General features: G+C 37.0%; 2 protein-coding genes across 5 annotated transcripts; one reads left to right on the forward strand and one right to left on the reverse strand.

The window, feature by feature from the left end:
- The first annotated feature begins 479 nt into the window (after positions 1–479).
- LOC113714538 (endoglucanase 10-like) lies at positions 480–5,024 on the forward strand. Its single transcript, XM_027238431.2, has 6 exons — positions 480–1,132; positions 1,850–2,133; positions 2,567–3,004; positions 3,687–3,828; positions 4,238–4,404; positions 4,548–5,024. Exons 1-6 carry the CDS (start codon positions 916–918, stop codon positions 4,878–4,880), a joined length of 1,581 nt encoding a protein of 526 aa, XP_027094232.1. The 5' UTR covers positions 480–915; the 3' UTR covers positions 4,881–5,024.
- Positions 5,025–5,284: 260 nt separating this feature from the next.
- Positions 5,285–10,875, reverse strand: LOC113714540 (cytokinin riboside 5'-monophosphate phosphoribohydrolase LOG1). Of its 4 annotated transcripts, none has more exons than XR_011822433.1 (9): positions 10,343–10,875; positions 9,571–9,668; positions 9,433–9,463; positions 8,851–8,950; positions 6,778–6,848; positions 6,482–6,625; positions 6,234–6,354; positions 5,604–5,694; positions 5,285–5,501 (listed from the first exon to the last, which is right to left on the reverse strand). XR_011822433.1 is itself a non-coding variant. In XM_072069179.1 (7 exons), the coding sequence occupies exons 1-7, from the start codon at positions 10,478–10,480 to the stop codon at positions 6,256–6,258; spliced, it is 681 nt and encodes a 226-aa protein (XP_071925280.1). In that variant the 5' UTR covers positions 10,481–10,874; the 3' UTR covers positions 5,843–6,255. The 4 variants fall into 4 exon arrangements, 2 of the variants coding, with proteins under 2 accessions (XP_071925280.1, XP_027094233.1); XR_003453728.2 differs by having other exon boundaries at positions 6,234–6,351; positions 10,343–10,872; XM_072069179.1 differs by lacking the exons at positions 5,285–5,501; positions 5,604–5,694 and having other exon boundaries at positions 5,843–6,354; positions 10,343–10,874.
- Between the last annotated feature and the right edge of the window lie 8,708 nt (positions 10,876–19,583).

A 19,583-nucleotide genomic window follows, 5' to 3' on the forward strand; every position in this document is an offset into this window, starting at 1 on the left:
TTGTATTTCATCTTCGCCTTAGTGTCAGAAAGATATTTTACGCTTTCTAGCAATTTTTTTTTTATACAATATTTGCCGAACATATGACTATCACGCGACTCTTTCAAGTAGCAATTTAGGAAAAAGCCATTAAGGGTACTAAATGTGCTCAAATATTAAAAGTTTGGATACCATATTTGTTTTTGTCCAAAGTTTGTGGATTAAAACTGCTTAAGTATCAGAATTTGGATACCAAAACTGCATTTTTCTCAAAAAAAAAAAAATCAATTCTTGGTCGAATTCAACCTCAAAAAGGAAAAGTGAAAAGATACGACGTCGCAGTAAAATAACCAATTATTTGTTAACAGCAAGATTTTCCCAAGGAAATGGAGCTTAGATACGTACGTAATCTTATGACGCCTGTTACAAGACTGATTTCAACATTTACTGCGGACAATCCGGAGACCCAATACTATTAAGGATACTCTTTCTTCTGAATGGCCAGAAAGCATATACATCGTCCTCGTCTATTGTCGGTGCCCCTGTTCTGTCCAAAACAACCATTTTAACGGACTCCTCACCTATCTTTCTCCCTCAAATGGGCTACTAAACCAACCACATTGCCCAGATAAACCTCTCTTCCTCTAAACCTGTTCGTTAATCGTTCCCTCCGGATTTAGTATCTTCTTTTTGGTGCAAAGAAATACTAGAACAAACTAGAAGAACAGAGGCACCTGGAATTGAGATTTTGCAATTTCCTGCAGAAATCTGCTCCAGTTTCCCTGGCATTGATCAATGCCAGGTGCTATATGACTTCTTAAGCCCCAGAACTTTCAAAGTTTTATCGTGTTTTCAAGGTTTTTCTTCTTCTTGGCAGATTAGATCTGAACCAGAACTAAATCCAAAGAAACCAAAGCGAATTCTTTTCCATAGAGAATGGGGGAGAAGTCAAGGTCGAAAGGGGGTTGGTGCGGTTGGTTGCTTGTTTTAATTGTAGCAGCTGCAATCGCATTTGGGATTTTTGTAACGATCAAGAAGAAGCACCATGCCTCAAAGGGAGAGGCAGCCCCTGTTCCGGGGCCTCCCGGTGCTGTTACCAAGAAGTATGCTGACGCTCTCCATGCCGCAATGCAGTTCTTAGACGTACAAAAATGTATAAAAGAATCCCTCCACAACCACAGCATTTTTTCTTTTCTTCGTCTGCGTCTTTCAAGTATCTACATCCACGTTTGCTGATGTTGTTTTAAAACTTCATTTGGTTTAATTGAGCTAAATCCATGTAGTTTCTTAGCTTCTTATGTAGTTCTTCGTGTTTTTGGTTGCTAGATTTTGATATCATGCTTGGAATGATTTTATGCATTTCTTAGTTGTTTGTTTGATTCTCCTGATACTAGATCTTACCAGTGAACCTGAATATTTCTATTCGATTATTAAATCACAAAACTTCCCGTGTGTTAGCTTAGCTCTCAACCTATGAGTACTTAGCAGTAATTTTTTGTACTGTCTTGGTAAAGGTTCAATTTTGTCAGAGCTGTGGGTCGAATAATTAATTTATGCCTTAACTGTATATTGGATTAATTATTTTGAAACAGAATGTACTAGGAGCAGTAAATGCATCTTATCTGTTACAGTTTTAGTAATCTGTCTACGTATTAGCAATTTAATAATGTTCTAGAATGACTTAGCTAGAGTTACCACGGCAATTCTAGTAATGTTTTATGTGAGTACTTTGTTGTTAGACTCGAAGGAATCAGATTTTCTGAATTCCAGATCCAGTAAGCAGCTTCATGAAGAAGCTTCAGTTCGATTATTTTGTTTACTGTTACCGTGATGGTTTTTGCTGATGGTGAAGTGTAATTGTGTTCTGCAGCGGGGAAGTTGGTTCATAACAAGATACCTTGGAGAGGGGATTCGGCTCTTGATGATGGAAGTCCCGCAAAAGTCGATCTTTCCAAAGGAATGTATGATGCTGGGGACCATATGAAGTTTGGATTCCCAATGGCTTACACAGCCACAGTGTTGTCATGGAGTATCCTTGAATACGGTGATCAGATGAAGGTGGTAAATCAATTGGAACCTGCTCAAGACTCACTCAGATGGATCACGGACTACCTTGTCAATGCTCATCTTTCTGACAATGTTCTAATCATTCAGGTTGGTTTTTTCTTGCTTCGTTTTTGGCTGCTTGCTTTCATCACTCTTACCTTTGTGGTACTCATGCTTATTTGCAGTGTTTATCTGCTTTATTTTTCATCCCAAAATTGTGCTGTATAAAACATTGATTTCTGTTCGGCTTACACTAATTTTTGTTATTTTTAAGATGCAAATAAAAAGATCTGAAGAAATTAAAAACATATCCTTTAGGTGATCAAGATGTTCTCATGGTACAAGATGGAATGCTGCATTTCTTATACAAGAAATGCATTTCTTGTAGATTCTTATACAAGATGGAATGCTGCATTTCCACGGATAAAAAATTATAGAGATTGAGTTTGAGCAACCCACCTTCTGAACGTTAAATTTCTCTTCAAACTTGTCAAAACAAACATTTACATTGTGCTTCTTTGCATAATTGAATTTTTGGCAGGTGGGTGACCCTGATGCAGACCATAAATGTTGGGACCGCCCAGAAGACATGACTGAGAAAAGGCCTCTCATACAGGTTAACACTTCTTTCCCGGGAAGTGATGTCGCAGCAGAAACTGCAGCAGCTATGGCATCAGCATCCCTGGTGTTTAAGCCCATTGACTCTACATATTCAGACTTGCTTCTGAAGCATGCGAAGCAACTATTTACTTTTGCTGACAAATATAGAGGTTCTTACAGCATGAGCATTCCTGAAGTCCAGACATATTACAACTCAACAGGCTATGGAGATGAGCTCTTGTGGGCTGCTAGTTGGCTTTATCATGCTACAAAGGACAAATCATACTTTGATTATGTGACTGGAAAAAATGGTGAAGAGTATGCTAACTGGGGAAGTCCTACCTGGTTTAGTTGGGATAACAAGCTAGCTGGTACTCAGGTATTTCTTCATTCTTTCAGAGTCCGGATTTAAATTCTTTAATTGGTTATCGCTGGACACATTGAAGAACATCAGAATTCAGTCTACCAAGTTTACATGTGTTCTTGATTCTCCTTCTCATTGTAATTTGGATATGACAAGGCTAAGACTACAATTGTTCGACTGAATTCACGGATAGATGTAATACCAAAATTGTCCTGTATAACTTCATCATTAGGAGCTCATGACAAAAAGGCTGAGCTTTCCCTAGTATAGCACTCAAACTGATCTTAGTGATTGAAATTATGGATCTAAGAGATCTATGACTGATGCTCAAAATTTTTTTCTTTATATTTCATTTAGATACAGAAGATCAACACTTAATTGTGTTCTCTTATTGCAGAAGTTTGTTAGGTTTGCCATGAGATGAGCTATTTCAGCCTGATTGTCTAGCTTATTAGTTCTCTCCCACCAACCATATGTACACTAACAATGGTGTGAAAATGGTGTACAAATATAAAGGGGCCACTAATCAAAGTAGAGTTCTTTTTGGTTGGCCTTTTAGCTTTCTTTTCTTGTTATTTTTTATTTTTTGGGCAGAAGGGCGGTTGGAGCTGGTAGTGTGGTAAGGGGGTAAGGGAATGTGAATACATTTTGGATACAAATCATGAATTAATGAAGTTGCTGTGTGCCTTTACCGCAGGTCTTGTTATCCAGGATTAGCTTCTTTGGATCAAAAGATACTTCAAATTCTGCTACCCTCCAGAAGTACAGGGATTCGGCAGAGGCTGTCATGTGTGGCCTCCTTCCAAAATCTCCAACGGCCACATCCAGCAGAACAGACAGTAATCTTCATTTGATTGCCTTTTGACTTGGATAATTATGCTTCTCTTCTTCTTTATTTTTTTCAACATTCCTAAATGTGCTAGAAGACATCTTTCATACGTGTACATGGAGATACACCTATATAGACTCTTGCTCACCTCTAGCCCTTCTAAGGAAGGGTTGCATTTGCGAGAGATGTAGTTATCTCTCCCTCACCAACTCTTTAGATAAAATGTGTGTATCAAACGGAGACATCAATAGAGTAATTAATCTTAATTGCAATCTTCAAACAACTAAAAATTGCTATATACGCTCATCGTAAATAAAAAAGGCTAGTGCATTTTGGGTGAGCGACCTCAATGTATGTGAACTGAGCAGATTAGAACTTAAAATTCTGTTATTGCTCACCCTCAAAGTTTTATAATGCAGGTGGCCTAATATGGATCAGTGAATGGAATGCTTTGCAGCATCCTGTGGCATCTGCATTTCTAGCTGTTGTATACAGTGATTACATGTTATCATCTAGGACAGCTGAAATATCCTGCGACAGCGATTCTTTTACGCCAGCCGATCTACGCAAGTTTGCAACGTCACAGGTACACTTTCTGTTTTCATCATCTATACATATAAAACATTTGCTTCTTGCATCAGCATGCAACGAATGAGCATCTTCCTTCATGTGTTCTCTTACATGCCCTAGTACCTAAGTGTGCGAGTGATTTTCCGGCTCTGTTTGTAGGCTGACTATGTCTTGGGTAACAACCCTGCAAAGCTGAGTTATCTTGTGGGTTATGGTGATAACTACCCAAAATTTGTGCACCATAGAGGGGCCTCAATTCCTATGGACGCAAAAACTGGCTGCAAGGATGGTTTTCAGTGGCTTGACTCTGATAAACCAAATCCAAATGTTGCGGCTGGAGCACTTGTTGGTGGACCTTTTCTGAACGAGACCTATATTGATTCAAGAAACAATTCAATGCAAGCCGAACCAAGCACATACAACAGTGCCGTTATTGTTGCCCTTCTTTCTGGTTTGGTTACCACATCTTCAGTGGTGCAGTCTTTCACATAGGTTTATAGGTGGATTTAGGGGAAGCTATTGTATTATCCTATAGCTTATTCAGGGAATATATGCTGCCAAGTTCCCGGTTTGTATAGTATGCCACATTCAGATGACTGCTTTGTTGAACTTCAAAAAATACATGAACTTCAATCATACATGCTCTAATCCCATTAGTGAATACTACTACAACAATCGCATTCATTGTAGTATCAAACTTGAATGGTACCTGCTCCATTGCTGATGGTGCCTGGCACACACGGGCGCTAGCCGTACTGTAAGCGTAAGGTCCCATTTTGGTCTGGCAAATTAAAGATGGTAGTGTACTCTTTGGGCAAAGATTTCGCTCCTCTGTCTTATCCATTCATGGAGAATTATCTATCTATTCACTCATCAATAATGCACTACTGTCCAAATTTTGACATGCACAGATGAGAATAATTACGCACACAGTAATTTACTGTCGGGATAATTACAAAAATTCTCCGTAAAGTTTGGTCAAAGTTAGAGCGTACCCTAGTCAGGTCTATGTATGATTTAACCACTTTACGTCATAGGATAGGATTAAACGAGCGAGGACCTGGGTTCAGATCTCCTCTCCTCCTCCTAACTTCTTAAGCCCTACACATCTTGCTGAAAAATTTAAAAAAGAAAAAAATCACTAAAGTCAGATTCAGTGATTGACCATGATGAGGAAAGGACGTGAAGAGTGAGAAGAGGGTGAAAAAAAAATACCATATTAAATATCACAAAGGGACGCGAGGGTCTCATATTCAAATCTTCCATTCTCCTCTCCACTTTCTTCCTAGAATTTACCCTTCACCTCCTGCAGGAAAAAAAAAAAACAATATGAAACCTAAAACTTAGGTCAAATAAATGTTTGGATGATCGCGTTTAGCATCGATCTATGGATTCAAATTGTCGTCAACCGAATTAGAGATGCAGAGTGTTCAGCCTACAAAGGCAACCCAAAGTAGAAAGAGGATGATTTGCATCGAGTAAAGTAGTCAAACATACAGAGCACTACCAATCAATTCTCCAAACAAAAACACAGTCCTGTTATTGAGAAACTTAGAAGAGAATTTCCCCTTTTTTACCAGGTTAGTGCTAACATTTCAAATCAATCAGAAAAGAAGGAGACGAAATTGAATAAAAACCTCTCCTACTGATCCACAATATGATACCACAAAACAACCGTGGCCTCAAATGCTACAATTAACCGTATGTACTATCTATCGTCCCCAGCGCTGCTGCTCTGGACTCTGCAGGAGTAAAATGTTCCCTGTTGACTCTGCCACTCTTGTGGATGATCATTCGTATCGTATGTACGGTCAAATAAAGACTTGACATTTGAGTTAAAATTACCCCTTCAACCCGACGGAGACTGTCAACGAGCAATGTCCGATTTTGTTGTGTATACCAATTGCTGCTCCATCTCCCAGCTTAGCTTGGAAGCAACCCCGTTATGCTTTGGAACATACTCCTGCTTGATTGAGCATGTCATCAGTCAGTCATGAGCGTCCCGAATCTAATGGGATATAAGAGGTACTAGGCCAGTAGCTTTTGCTGGAAGAGATGACAAGAAGTAGTACTACGCGTTACACGGGATGTACCTCAAGCTTGGACATGAGCTCATGAGCAGTTTGGGCAGAAACGATTATATGACGAGCAGAGGGACTAATGAAGCCCTCATCCACAGCTTTGTCTATGAAAGACAAAAGGGAATTATAATACCCCTCCACATTCAGCAAACCTACCTGAACAGTAAGTAAGTGGTACACATTTTAAACCATCATCAGTAACAATCCAAAACCCGTTTTTTTTTTTTTATTCCATTTAAATAAATTTATCGAATCAAAAATAAAAATGAAGCCGTCCACTCCTCCTCGTTAAACGTAATTGTAAATACCGGTTTGTCATGGATCCCCAGCTGAGCCCAAGTGATAACTTCTAGGAGCTCCTCCAAGGTGCCGTAGCCACCTGCATGCGCAGTAAAAGACTGGGAGTTGGCAAAACGACAATTTTAAAGTGTAATATTGGAGTCGCCATAGCCCATTAGCTGTTTCCCCATTTGTGGTTTGGTTGGGTGCACAGTTATTGATGGAGAGATTTTGATCGCTTCTACAAATGTGGTATGGATTGTCTAGTGTCAATTCCAGAAACTGTTAGGAAAAGCAACTAAAGACTCTCTCTCTCTCTCTGATAGTGATAACAACGTCGTTCGTGCTCCCACATCAATTTTTTGGTCCCTGCCACACACTAGCGGCCACATGGATGCAGTTACGCTTACGCTCACTCTCACGCACACCAAGCAAGTAAAGTAATACGGGCAACACCAATGTTTTCAGAACCGGACCGGACCGGCCGGTTCGACCGGTTGGACCGCGAACCGGCCATGTCACCGGTCCGGTCTAATGCTAAAGCCGGAAGTTCATGGAGAACCGTTGAAACCCGGCCGAACCGGACGAACCGTGCGAACCGTTAAGAACCGTGAACCGGCGATTTTTTAAATTCTTCAACAAAATATCAAGAATGGTGTAGCTAAGATTCGAACCTGGGTCTTCAAGTTTGGATATGACAATTTCACCGCTAGACTGTAGTTAAGTTTGTTGAGAATTCTACTTGACTAAAAAATATATTAAAACATCAAGTTCTTCTCTTATTTTTTTTTCAATTTTTTCTTCTTAACCATTTTTAACCCAAATATCCACAACAAGATTTTCTCAAGTCTTCACCATTATTATCAGGTTATTATCTTTAGCAAATTGTAAACAAGTTGAAAATTTCAACTTTTCTTGTTTTCCAACATCTTAGTAAGTTTAATTTTTTTCTTTTCAAGGTTTTTTTTCTATATTATTATCTTTAGTTGATTTTTTGCATTTTCTTCTTTTTCCCCTCAATTTTCATATGTTTCCCTCATTTTTGTTTTATTTTTATTCGATTAATTAAGGATGAAATTTTTGCAAAAGTAGTGCACATCCGTGTAGGAATTGGGTAGGAATTACAAATAATAACATTGGGCTGGTCAAAAATATGGTAGTTGGCACATAATCGAAGCTATTGATAATTGAATTTAAAATAATTAATTGTATAGGATCATTGAATTTAATATAACATGTTAATTAGTAATGTTTAGTAGCAATTAATTTTTTATGTGTTTAACTGTATATTTGTTTTTCAAAAATTTTTAGTTTTTTTTAGTTTAAGCAATTAGATTTATATTTTTATAATAAAATTTTACTTTTTCAGCTTAAGTTGATGAAATTGTGAAGGTGGTGTGGTTGCTTATCATGCCACTGATAAAAGTTTGCTATTCAAATAGTTTGTTTTAACTTGAACTCTTTTATGGATTTTTTTAAGGGTTGTAAAAGAATTTTAATATTTTATTTATTTATTTTTTGTGTTTTTATTTGTGATAATTGGCGCACATTTGGATTGTATCTATTTATGTTTATAATGAATTTATGAAAACTTATGGTGAATTATGATATTTTAATTATATTTATCATTCCATGTTTTATGTATAACTTTTAGAAAATTTATTATTATCATAACTTAAATTAAGTTATGTTGGTAAAGTTCAAGTATAGAATGAAACATGCTTAGTACTTAACACTTAAAAAAAACAGTAAACCTTTGAACCGGCCGGTTGGACCGGTCGGACCGGTCGAACCGCGAACCGGCCACCTCTCCGGTTCACTGACCGGTCCGAGTTTAAAAACATTGGGCAACACACAATTAGTTCAGACTTCAGAGCTACTATAATATATATATATATATATATATATATATATATACTTCTTCATCAAAATAAAATTTCCACAAGTTCAACAACATACGATGATGATTGTGGTAAAACCACACCAGAAGATGAACGATGCATATACTATCCATTTATATATATATATATATATGTGTGTATATATATAGAGAGAGAGAAGAAAAGAAGAGGGATAATTAATTAATTAATTAAATTAATTACCAGGTAAGGCTATAAATGCGTCTGCCAGTCGAGCCATTTCAGCTTTTCTTTGGTGCATTCCAGTCACAGGCCTCACTTCTCCAACAGTCTCTCCAGTTATCTGAATTAATGCGTTGGACCCGTACGTTAGCCAATTATGCATGCTACCTCTCCTTTCTACGTTTTTTTTTTTTATTATTCTTTTCTTTTTAAAAGCAATCATGGAAACGTAAAAGGTTGAAATAAAAGTTATGTAGCTTGAAAAGAACTGAAGATATTCCAAGAAATCTTGTGTAAAAAGAAGAAAGAACAATATATATATATATATTGATCAGCATAGCAATCAATTCTAATCATAGGAGTACGATCACTTTGACCGACTCGTGTCAAAAATCAGAAGATGACAGGCCAAAAGCTAATCCTAACCGACCGATAAATGTTAAGCGATAATGCATGACTCATTATTATCCAAAGTGCAAGATACACATAAAAAAAATTTTTAAAAAAAGAAAAAAAAAAAAAGGTGCCCAAAATGTACACATGAATTTGGACACCAAAATGTACCCAAGTTCGTTACTATCGGAAGGTAACAGCTCCAATTACCTCTCTGGGCATAAGCGTTATGGGAATCACCCTGTGGAAAAAAAAAATAGAAAATTTTATTAGTTCACCAGAAGAACAGCAGGAAGAAGAAAGAATGAAAGAGAGAAGGAATTGAGGAGGAAATCGAGACGGATTTACCCTAACACGTGGCGGCCACCATTGAAGACAGCTTGGGAGACTAATCCCATCAACCCAATGCTTCCACCTCCATAAACAAGGTCAATGTTCCTTTCAACCTGCCAATATTATTAAATTTTTGAGTACTGCTACTTCTGCTGATAATTTTTTTGCATTACTTGCATGAACACGCAAATTAATTTCAATCGACCACATAAATAATAATGTAATGCTTCACGTTAATCTTGCTGATAATAACATTTCATTTTTCCCAATTATCTATGCTCGTATTTTAATCCCATGCTACCAACCGATCCAGCCTAGAGTCGTCACACAGGAGACATCATCTCGTCTCGTGGTATAAATTCCAACAACAAAAGAGGAAAAAAAAAAACTAAAAGGACAACATCCCCTGATAGAAGTACGCCCCAAGAATTATAGGCTTAAGCAGCAAGTTAGTAGCTTTTGAATGAAGTCAGGATGATATAGCATAGGGGGGAAGTTGAGGTTCGTTTCATTAGTAACGTTTAAGTAGGTGAAGGTGAAGAATAGCTAGGGAGAGAACAACTGAAAATGAGCAACAAATGAGTTGAACAAAACAACTGATCAAAGTAAGTAGTAACATTAATCATGTCAAGAATAAGCAGAAGAGTTGTGGTTATAGGATGCATATGTATGCGAGCCGCCCGAGTACGTAGCTGCGCATAATATGCCGATGAAGACATGGCAAATTAAGCAAAGCAAAGCAAAGATATGTTTGTGTGTGCGTGTGTATATATATATATATACATACCAGCTGATTGGCGAGCTGAATAGCAGCCAGCTGGTAACTGGGATTCTTGCCAGGACTGCTGCCACAAAAAACACATACGCGCTTGAATCTGGAGGCTTTGGTGGGCTGCAGAGGTTGGGATTGGTGGTTGTTTTCCATAAAGAAAATCTCGCAGTTTTTTTTTTTCCTGTTTGGATGCTTCAAACACAAGCCTGTGGTACTTTCTGAGGACCCCTATCTAAGTTCGTGTGATCAAAGAGAGACGAAGATGGATGTAGATTGTGGACGCCGAAAAAGATATATGTTGAGAGTTGGCTCGATTGGGTTGGGGGTTTGGTTTTGGACCAGGAGCAGGAGACGTTATTGGTGTGTGTGGACTCTGTGTGGGGATGGGATCATGGGATTGAGTTGGGAATGGGCATATGTGGGTGTTAGAGCAAGTCAGCAAGTTTTCTCCTTTTGACAACACCGCAGCCGAAAAGTAAGGGAGGTATCGGAAGGAATTATGGAATGAATGTAGAGAATGAAGGGATGGTATGGGGGACTACGGAACTTGCTACTAGCCTACTAGCCAGAGTCTTGTTTTATAGTGTATCCAGATACTGCTCGGCCACCGGCCATTTGGTCCAGTGGTCATCACCTTAATGGTGATGTTGGAGGTCAGGGGTTCAACCCTTGCCTCCCACAAAAATTTGCCACAATATGTGGTTGGTCTTAGATGACCATTCCCCTTGCCCCTTCCCCTAGATTAGACTAGAGTAGGTTATAGGACATCTATCGTTGCGACAAAAAAAAAAAAAAAGATACTGCTCTCTTTTTAATTTTATTTATACTATATGCCATCCATATACGTCGTCCACTTATTGTTCTACACCTGGCAGAATTGAAACATTCAACTCAAGCTTGGAAATGGTGTCGTTTTCAACCAAAAGGCAAGAGCTTCAAAAATGGGAGGGTTGGTTTGTCCTCGTGGCTTGGGACCCCCTACCCGCCCTCCATTTTTTCAGTTCTCCCATTAAAATTTACTAGCACCACTTCTACCCAAGTTATAAATGAAATTGTTTTTGTATTTCTGAATTAGTTTTCTTATTGCTTCTTTATCATTGATTAATATTGATGAGTATTCGTGCAGATTCTCTGAAACAATTAAGTTAAGAGGTGAATTTCTTTTCTTCTTTCTCAACACATCTTGATTATTATGAGGTTGGAAGGGAAGAACGGGAGAATTGTACATAGAACCTCTAAAACAAACAAGCTAATGATTCTTTCTTTGATATTGAGATTGAAACTTTTGAAGCACCCTCAAATTGGATCTTGTGTAGGCACATGTATCTGCACCCGTAATTACAAAGAAATTGAAAAATAAAACGTAAAGGGGATGGTATATGGAAGTTGTAACTCATAATTCTCCAAACAAATGAGGCGTGGACTTCACATGACAATGTTTGTAATGGGGTACCAGAAAGGCAACTACGTGTTCCCTTTCCTCCTCAAACACCAAACAAGAAGGAAAACTGAGCATTGATCATTAAAATTTTGCGAGTATTTTACAGCGCAAATTAGTCCGATGAATAAAGGCGTTGGGGAAATCCGAGTTCCACAGCAACAGTCATATGTAAAATTGGAATGGAGCAGAGGGATTGATAGTGAGTGGTGGACCGGGCGAGCTGCTGAATGGTGTGGTGATGAGCTGCTGAATGATGTTGGTGATGAGCGTCTATACCACTGAGAAAATGCACGTGTCCATACTGCACCTTCTGATGTTGAAGGTAAAATCTCCGTCTATCTATGTTATTGTTCACTGCTTGAACCTTCCAACCCTACTAAACGGTGCTTGCTCCTACCATTGACAATTGCAGACCAAACCGACCTATCATAGAAAGATAAAGCAGGCCAACTTTAGGAACGTACAGCATATTCGCCTTTGACAAGGATATTATTTGGTCAAACTAGGCATGCCAGTGGATCGAGTTTTATTCAAATTCAATTTAGACTTAATATATTTGGATAAAGTTTAGATTTAATTTGTCGAACTCAAACCTTATCCAGACTTAAAACCTATAAGATAATTATGGATATGAAAAGGATCTGATTTTTTATGATTCAGACTCAATCCCAAATACATACTAGATCCTATCCAAATTCATATATAAATGAATTATATATATATATATATATATCAATAAATTTATAAAATAATAGAATATTCTATGTCATTGTAATTGATGCAAATAAATGAAAGATTGAACGTAAATGTAGACGATGCTTTGAAAATAAATAGTTATGATTGATAATAGTTCTTTACTTCAGTTTATAATATTGCATTCAAAATCTTGAATGTTAATTTTTATTATTTGAAAATAAAAATTGGACGGTGTTTATATTATATTTGAACTCTAAATATTTTCAAAATATTTTTACTTCAGTTCTTTATTGTATATTCAGAAAAATATTCACAGATGCCTATTTGATACCCAAACCTATGAGGATTTGGATTTGAATTTACTTTTTTCAGATCCATAAGGGTTTGGGTCCGAATAGCTAAATTTAATGGATCTGAATTTGGATCAAAGGGGTCTAATCTAAACCTTACCCATTAATATGCTACGTTATAGAGTTTAACTACTACAATACTCCAATGTTAAAATCTTGTTTTTTTTTTGAGCCTCCAACGTTATATTTGTAGCCATATAAATTTGAAATGCCCATCTATTTGGTGCCCGAATAAGAAATGAGTCTCGTGTTATTTTTTTTTCTATAATGATAAATTTAAAACTTTAATGGAGCCCTCTTCTTTTCTTTTTTGTTCTTTGGTATGGTGCTTATCATTTGCTTTAAGCCACCAAATAGAAAAAACTATTCCAAAGAAAAAAGATGCTGTTGAAGATATTTTAAACATGTTAGTAAAAGCTGATATATATATATGTATAACCTAGAATGTACAGAACATACATATTGCGTATTATCGCCCTCGGGAGAGAGTACGGGAAGGGAAAAAAACACAGTTTTGAGTTTTGCTTAATGAAAGTAGAGGTTGGATAAGTAGTCAGTCGGACCACATATTTGCGATTCAGTTATATACTGTGGAAAGCAATTTTTACCAACCTGACCAGTCCAACTCGAGCTTTATAATGAATCTGCAATTAGTTCTCAGAGACAAACCCTAATCAAAATTAAAATTTAGATGTGGTGCATATATAATGCAACTGATACAAAAATGCTATTCATCATGTCCAATAGCATAAGGATTAACATCCATAGATGTGGACGCGTGACGCATTCAAACATCCATATATAGCTAATATACAGGACCAAGCAAATTAATTAGTAGAAGATTGTCTACAATCACGTAATATATTAATGGTATGAATCCCATGTACGAAATAGCTATATGAAACATGATGGATATGGTCCAACATATGTGCTGGCTTACTTCTGTACATCATTAGGACTCAGATATATGTGGTTTTGCGTTGTCATTAAATTCATATCCAAGCCTCCTGGCATTCCTTTTTTTTCTTTTTTTTTTTGGCACCTAGGTGATTTTAGACTTCTAAAATAAGTCTTTGATTATTCATTGAAACGAGTGTTCGAATCGGTAGTTTGCTTCTCCACCCTTTTTATTAACTTTCTAAATAAAGTATAAGTGCTATAGTATTGTAGTTGTCACTGCAATATTAATAATGGGTTTTGAAAGAATTCTCTCGTGTCAACTCAATGCTAGGTGCATCTGAAAGAGTCCAAGACTTCACACTCTGTCATGACTTTTTACCTGCCATGCATGGGCTTGTTAAGGCTAACTAACTTTTAATCATGTTTAATTTAGACCACTTGGTTGCGATTTTTTTTTTACTGTTTTTTGGCCTTTGAAAAGTCACTTGTAACGCCTCAATAGCAACGTAAGCATATAGTTAGAGGCTTAAAAGGAAAAAAAAAAAAAAAACATCTTAATGCTAAATATCTAGTGTAGAACCCAAATTTTAGGGTTTTAATAATAATCAATGCGTGCAGAGTTACAGAATTGAAGGGATAAAACAGACATTAAAAATAAATAATTAATTCACAATATTAAAGTCACTCCACTATAGAAAATTTAACAAACTTTTATAGACTGTCTCTTTAGAAAATAGTCTAAACTAAACAAATGTCCTGTTTATAACCGACCAGACTTGTTGAAAAAGAAATCACATGCATATGAAATTACCAAATAAAACACAAATTCCTAAATCTCACAACTACTAAAAATCTAACTCCAATAAAACTAATAAATAAATATTTCTAAACTTGGTTTAGTTTGCCAACATCTCGGCAATGTGGAAAATCGCGAAGGCTTAGAATAAGATGTAGTTATCGTTCCCACTCAAAGAAAAAACCTAGAAGAGTTTCGATTATCAATTTTATTCGGACTTTTTCCCCTGAAGTAATTTTTATCATGGATTTTTTTTGACCCGTACTTTCCATGTCGATTTAGAATTTGTTGTTGCCCTTATACTGTTGTTGAATTTAAGACTGTTGTCTTCGGAAATATAAAAGTCCTTTTCATGAAACATTCAATGAGTTGGAAAAACTCCGAGGGCCAAAGTCCAAAAGAGAAAGTAAAAGGAATGGATCAGCGTCAATTGTTTTCTAAAACAGACGGGAAATTTATTACGCTACTAAAATTCGTATCCTACAATTCCACAAGTCTCTGCCGCTTGAGGTTTGCCACGCGTCACAATAAAGTGTCTCACCACCACTCGCCTTGCCTCTACTTGTATTGACAGTTAATTGCAGCTTAGCCCTTCAATATTTACTACTATGTCAATCGAGTATTTGACAAATTTCTTTTTTCAATCTCGAATTTTTGTTTTGAGTATATTTTCCAACTCAGCTGCCAATTAGAGTTCTAACTATCTTTTAATGTGTTTTAAGGTAGCTAATTGGAGTTGCCGCAATATAATTGGCTAAATTTCTACGGTCAATATCACACTATTCAAAATTGGATTAATCTTTACTACACTGACAGTGTATACATTATCAGCGTTTGATGAATGATAACTATGCAAAGTTTTAATTTGAAATTCAACTTTTTGCATGCATGTCATGAATCAAATGGTGATAGTATGTATATTGTCAGTGTATATAAGATTTACACTTCAAAATTATGTAACAGTAATTGCTAGTTTCTCTCTCTCAAATTTGCCCTTTGAAATTTTCATCTAATCCACACAAGGTAATCCATCACATCATCGTTGCTTAAAAAGCTAAAACGATGGAAAAACCTGTAAATTTTGAATATTGAATGGTAAAACTAAGGACCACATGGATAAGAAGGTCTCAATTGACAAAGATATTTTTTGGAAGGTCTCAATTGATAGAGATAAAATCCTAATTCTCGAGAAACCAAATTGGAATGACTGGTTTAATTTAATAATATGGTGCATTAGTTGATTAACAAATGTCTCTTGTTACTTTCATTGACAAGTCCATTGGGATAAACTTTGACGAAGCAGAAAAAAGCAAAGGTGGAGTCTTTACGCCCACCTCTCGTAGTCATAGGTCATAGCATTGGTGCCAAAAAATTCAAAGCAGTGCTGCGTGAACCGTACCATGTCCATGTCTTTCTTTCTGCACACCCACCGCTAATAACTGCTAAGAAGAAGAAGAAGAAGAAGAATGAATTTTATGCCTCCTTTGAGATCTTTATCCGCCCTGCCCCAATGAGAACCTGTGGAATATTCAGACTCAAAACCACCCCATCCGCTCCTTTTCTCTTGTTTTTCCATCCATGTATGAGAATGAAGCCCCCCCCCCCCCCCCTTCCCTCTTTTTTTTTTTCTATATCCATTAGTACGATTCAGAATTTCCTGATAATGGGTCCACCAAAACACATGCAGGAGAAAAACTACTACTAGTTTCAGACCTTCAGTAGAATACGCGAAATTTATATGTAACTAAACTTCCGTCTACTTCATCATGAGATGAGAATTTCGAGTCAAAGTTGTCTTTTGAAGAAAAGACCTACCACTCCACAGTTAGATAATTATAATTAGATTAGAAGATTGATGACTTAACACCTACCGGCACTGTTTCCCAAACCCATAATAAAATACTCAACACGTCCCTTGGGAGTTGGGCATATGGCACAGAAATTGAGGGGTTGGCCTTGAGTTGCTGGCTTTCCCACTGATCGGGGTTCGATTCGTGCCCGCTGCGCTGCACATTCTGACTCGCCTAGGAAAACTGTATGGAACTATCGACTTCCCTCCGATTTGGTGTGCCGGCTCAGATCCTAAGGGTTCGGATCGGGACATATTTCGAGTTACAAAAAAAAAATACTCAACACCCAATATAACATCATAATAGGAATATATATATATATATATGTAAGTCGAAACATCTCCCGACTGATTCTCAACACACAATGCTCCTTTTATTGGAAAAAAGATTGCTCTCTTCGATCAAGCCTCTGGGTATTGAAAACGATTATTATTATTAACAAATTGTATACTGGAGTATATGAAATTTTCATATTCATGTTTATTGGCTGTGCAGTCTATATATATATATATATATATGCATCGCATGGTCCACTAATACTTGGTGGGATTAAAGTGAGTGGGGTTTTGATCAAAAGAGTGCACGTGGTGGTATCCATGTCTCATCCTGGGCTGCCCCTAATCCATCCGTGTCCCATGAACGACTAACTTCCCTTAATCCAATTCTTTCTTCTCTCCCTCAAAATTGAAAATTCTCGAGTCGTCTTCTTGAAATTGATTAGATAAATACCACTAGAAGTTCTTAGCCAATCATAAAGCTTATCTAATATGTGTTGTGTGGGAACTTTGGTGGTTCATGCCGTGTCAAACCACAGTACAGTGTTGTAAAATATATAGCAAGCCAGCAATCAATTAAAAGTCTCGTATACTCACTTCTTCCAATATCCACTTGGAATTAAACTATTATTCCTTACCATCTTTTATCTTGTCAACTCAGACTTGTGTCTTGGCTTGGAAGTCAGTGGCATGCATCAGCATCTGTCTCTATCCATATTCATCTCTTCTTTTAATCTGTCCCAGTGCCGGACTGATTGATTCAATTTTAACCAATTTAATGTCACACTCGTTCATTTCTTCTCCACGTAAAGTGGTAAATTTTTTTTCCTCGAGTCTTTTTTGACTCGCAATCTTATACTATTATATTAATAGCAGATTACATCATTACAACTGTTAAAGTTACGTCCTTCTGATCCGGTGGTGATTCAGCTCTCTTCGAGTTACTTCAGGATCTTTTCAGAAGTATAGGAATCTATTGTATCGAAAAAAAAAAAGAGAGTGATAAACAGAAGAACACATCTTCCAACTTGTAGGAGCTTGTGACCTTTCTTAATCTGGAAGGTCCAAGATGGAAACCAAGAAACCAACCGCCCCTTAGAAAAGTAATTATATTATATCCATAAGTTGGATTTCCTTTTTGTTTTTTTTCCCCCGCTTTAAGTAATCACAAATTTTTTTTAATTTTTCTGGGGGGTATTTCTGCGACCATTATGAGTACAACCACATGAACAGGTTTGTCGATCGCCGAATTGTATGACTGGGTTACAGATGAAATTGAATTAATTAATCGCCAAGTCTACAAGTTATGGAAAGTACATCGAACGGTGATCAGTTAAAACTCTTTGTACTTGAAGGTTGTGCCACATTAGCTTCGTCAAAACAGACTTGGATTTGAGGCAGGTTGGATTATGATATATTTTGCACGGTTCTATGCAATTATTGTATTTATTACATTATTTTCGTGTGCAAATGTATAAAAATATAATGTAATCGTACTCTAAATAAACAAATGCAGACATACCACAATTGTACCCTCCCCCGCCTCCTAACCTGTCTGGCTCAAGAGCCAAATCTTGAATCTAATAATAAAAAAAAATGCTAAAAATTAACCCTGAATCTGAGAGTAGCAAATTCATTTTATTTACTGTTAATAAAAAATGCTCCGGACAAGTAAACTTGCATACAATCTGAAATTCCATTTGCTTCAAAAGGAGGCATGACTGCCGGGTGCCGACCATAACGCATGTTGAATCAGTTTTAGGCGTAAACGCATCCATGCCAATTCCTTTTCTTTTTGAATGATCCATGCGAATTCTTGATTTTGCTCTTACCAAAGAAGAAGAGGAAGAAAAAGAAAAAAAAGAGCAGATAAATTTTGCACCACGAGCTAAACAGCAATGTCAAGTACTGCACATTCCTCTCCATTGCATCTGTGATGCACAAAATGTATACTACTATAAAATAACAATGAAGTATGGGATTGGACGCTGGTCTGCATCATGGTTACGTTAGTCGCGGCCAGTGCGTCAACGGGTTGGTCATGCTTCAGCTGCTTACTTGGCCTCGTCTTGAGAAATGACTTCATCCCCTAGTAGTACGACACGTATTTGTGTCTTTGTTCAACAACGTTAAGTACTAGGATGCTAATTACTTCAGACAAATTCTAATCCGACGAAGAAACATGTGTCATGAGTAAAATGGTGTAGCTGAGTTTTTGGTTTTTGAAAAATAATCTCAAATTAATGCATCTTCAAAATTTATTCTCATGTTGATATATTTGTTGCCGTGTGAACTCCTGATACGAAAATTATCAATGTCTTTGTCTTGTATTTTTTTTATTTATGAGAGGTAGAATCCGCATCAATGGATTCTTGACGACTCTGTAATAGTTTAAATTTTATAAAATTTTGCTACTTTCTAATTACAATCACAAAAAGGGTAAACAAAAGTAAGTATTCCTTTCTATCTGCGGGTACAGATAGTTAACAAAAAGTTTCAGGGGGTTTTTCTTCCTATCTCTCCATAGCTACGGGAATTTGGACTTCCCACACCTAACGGTAAGGATGAGCCACACGTGTGCAATCATATCAGTGGTCAGTACTGCTCACAAGAAAGGCTTTAGGTAACCGACTCTTCTCACAGATTCAGATTGTGAAATGTGAACGCGTACGCGGCATCAGATTCTGTTATGGCTGTCTTCCAAAGTCCATGGAATTAGACAGTACTATTCAACAACCACCACTCTTCTGAATAATTTCATCATCAATAATATTAGCACGAAACCTATAATTGTGAAATGTGTTTGCTTGCAGAAAGAGTAGAACCGGAAGTCGAAATGTACGCATGCATAAATCACTATAAAACTTGGCAGGCAGCACAGGAGAAAGAGGGGTGTCCAGATTGTCACTTGCAAAAGGTTTTGTGAATGACATCTTTTTTACTGCTAC

Source organism: Coffea arabica, chromosome 10c, assembly GCF_036785885.1.
Source record: "Coffea arabica cultivar ET-39 chromosome 10c, Coffea Arabica ET-39 HiFi, whole genome shotgun sequence".
Taxonomy (NCBI): domain Eukaryota; kingdom Viridiplantae; phylum Streptophyta; class Magnoliopsida; order Gentianales; family Rubiaceae; genus Coffea; species Coffea arabica.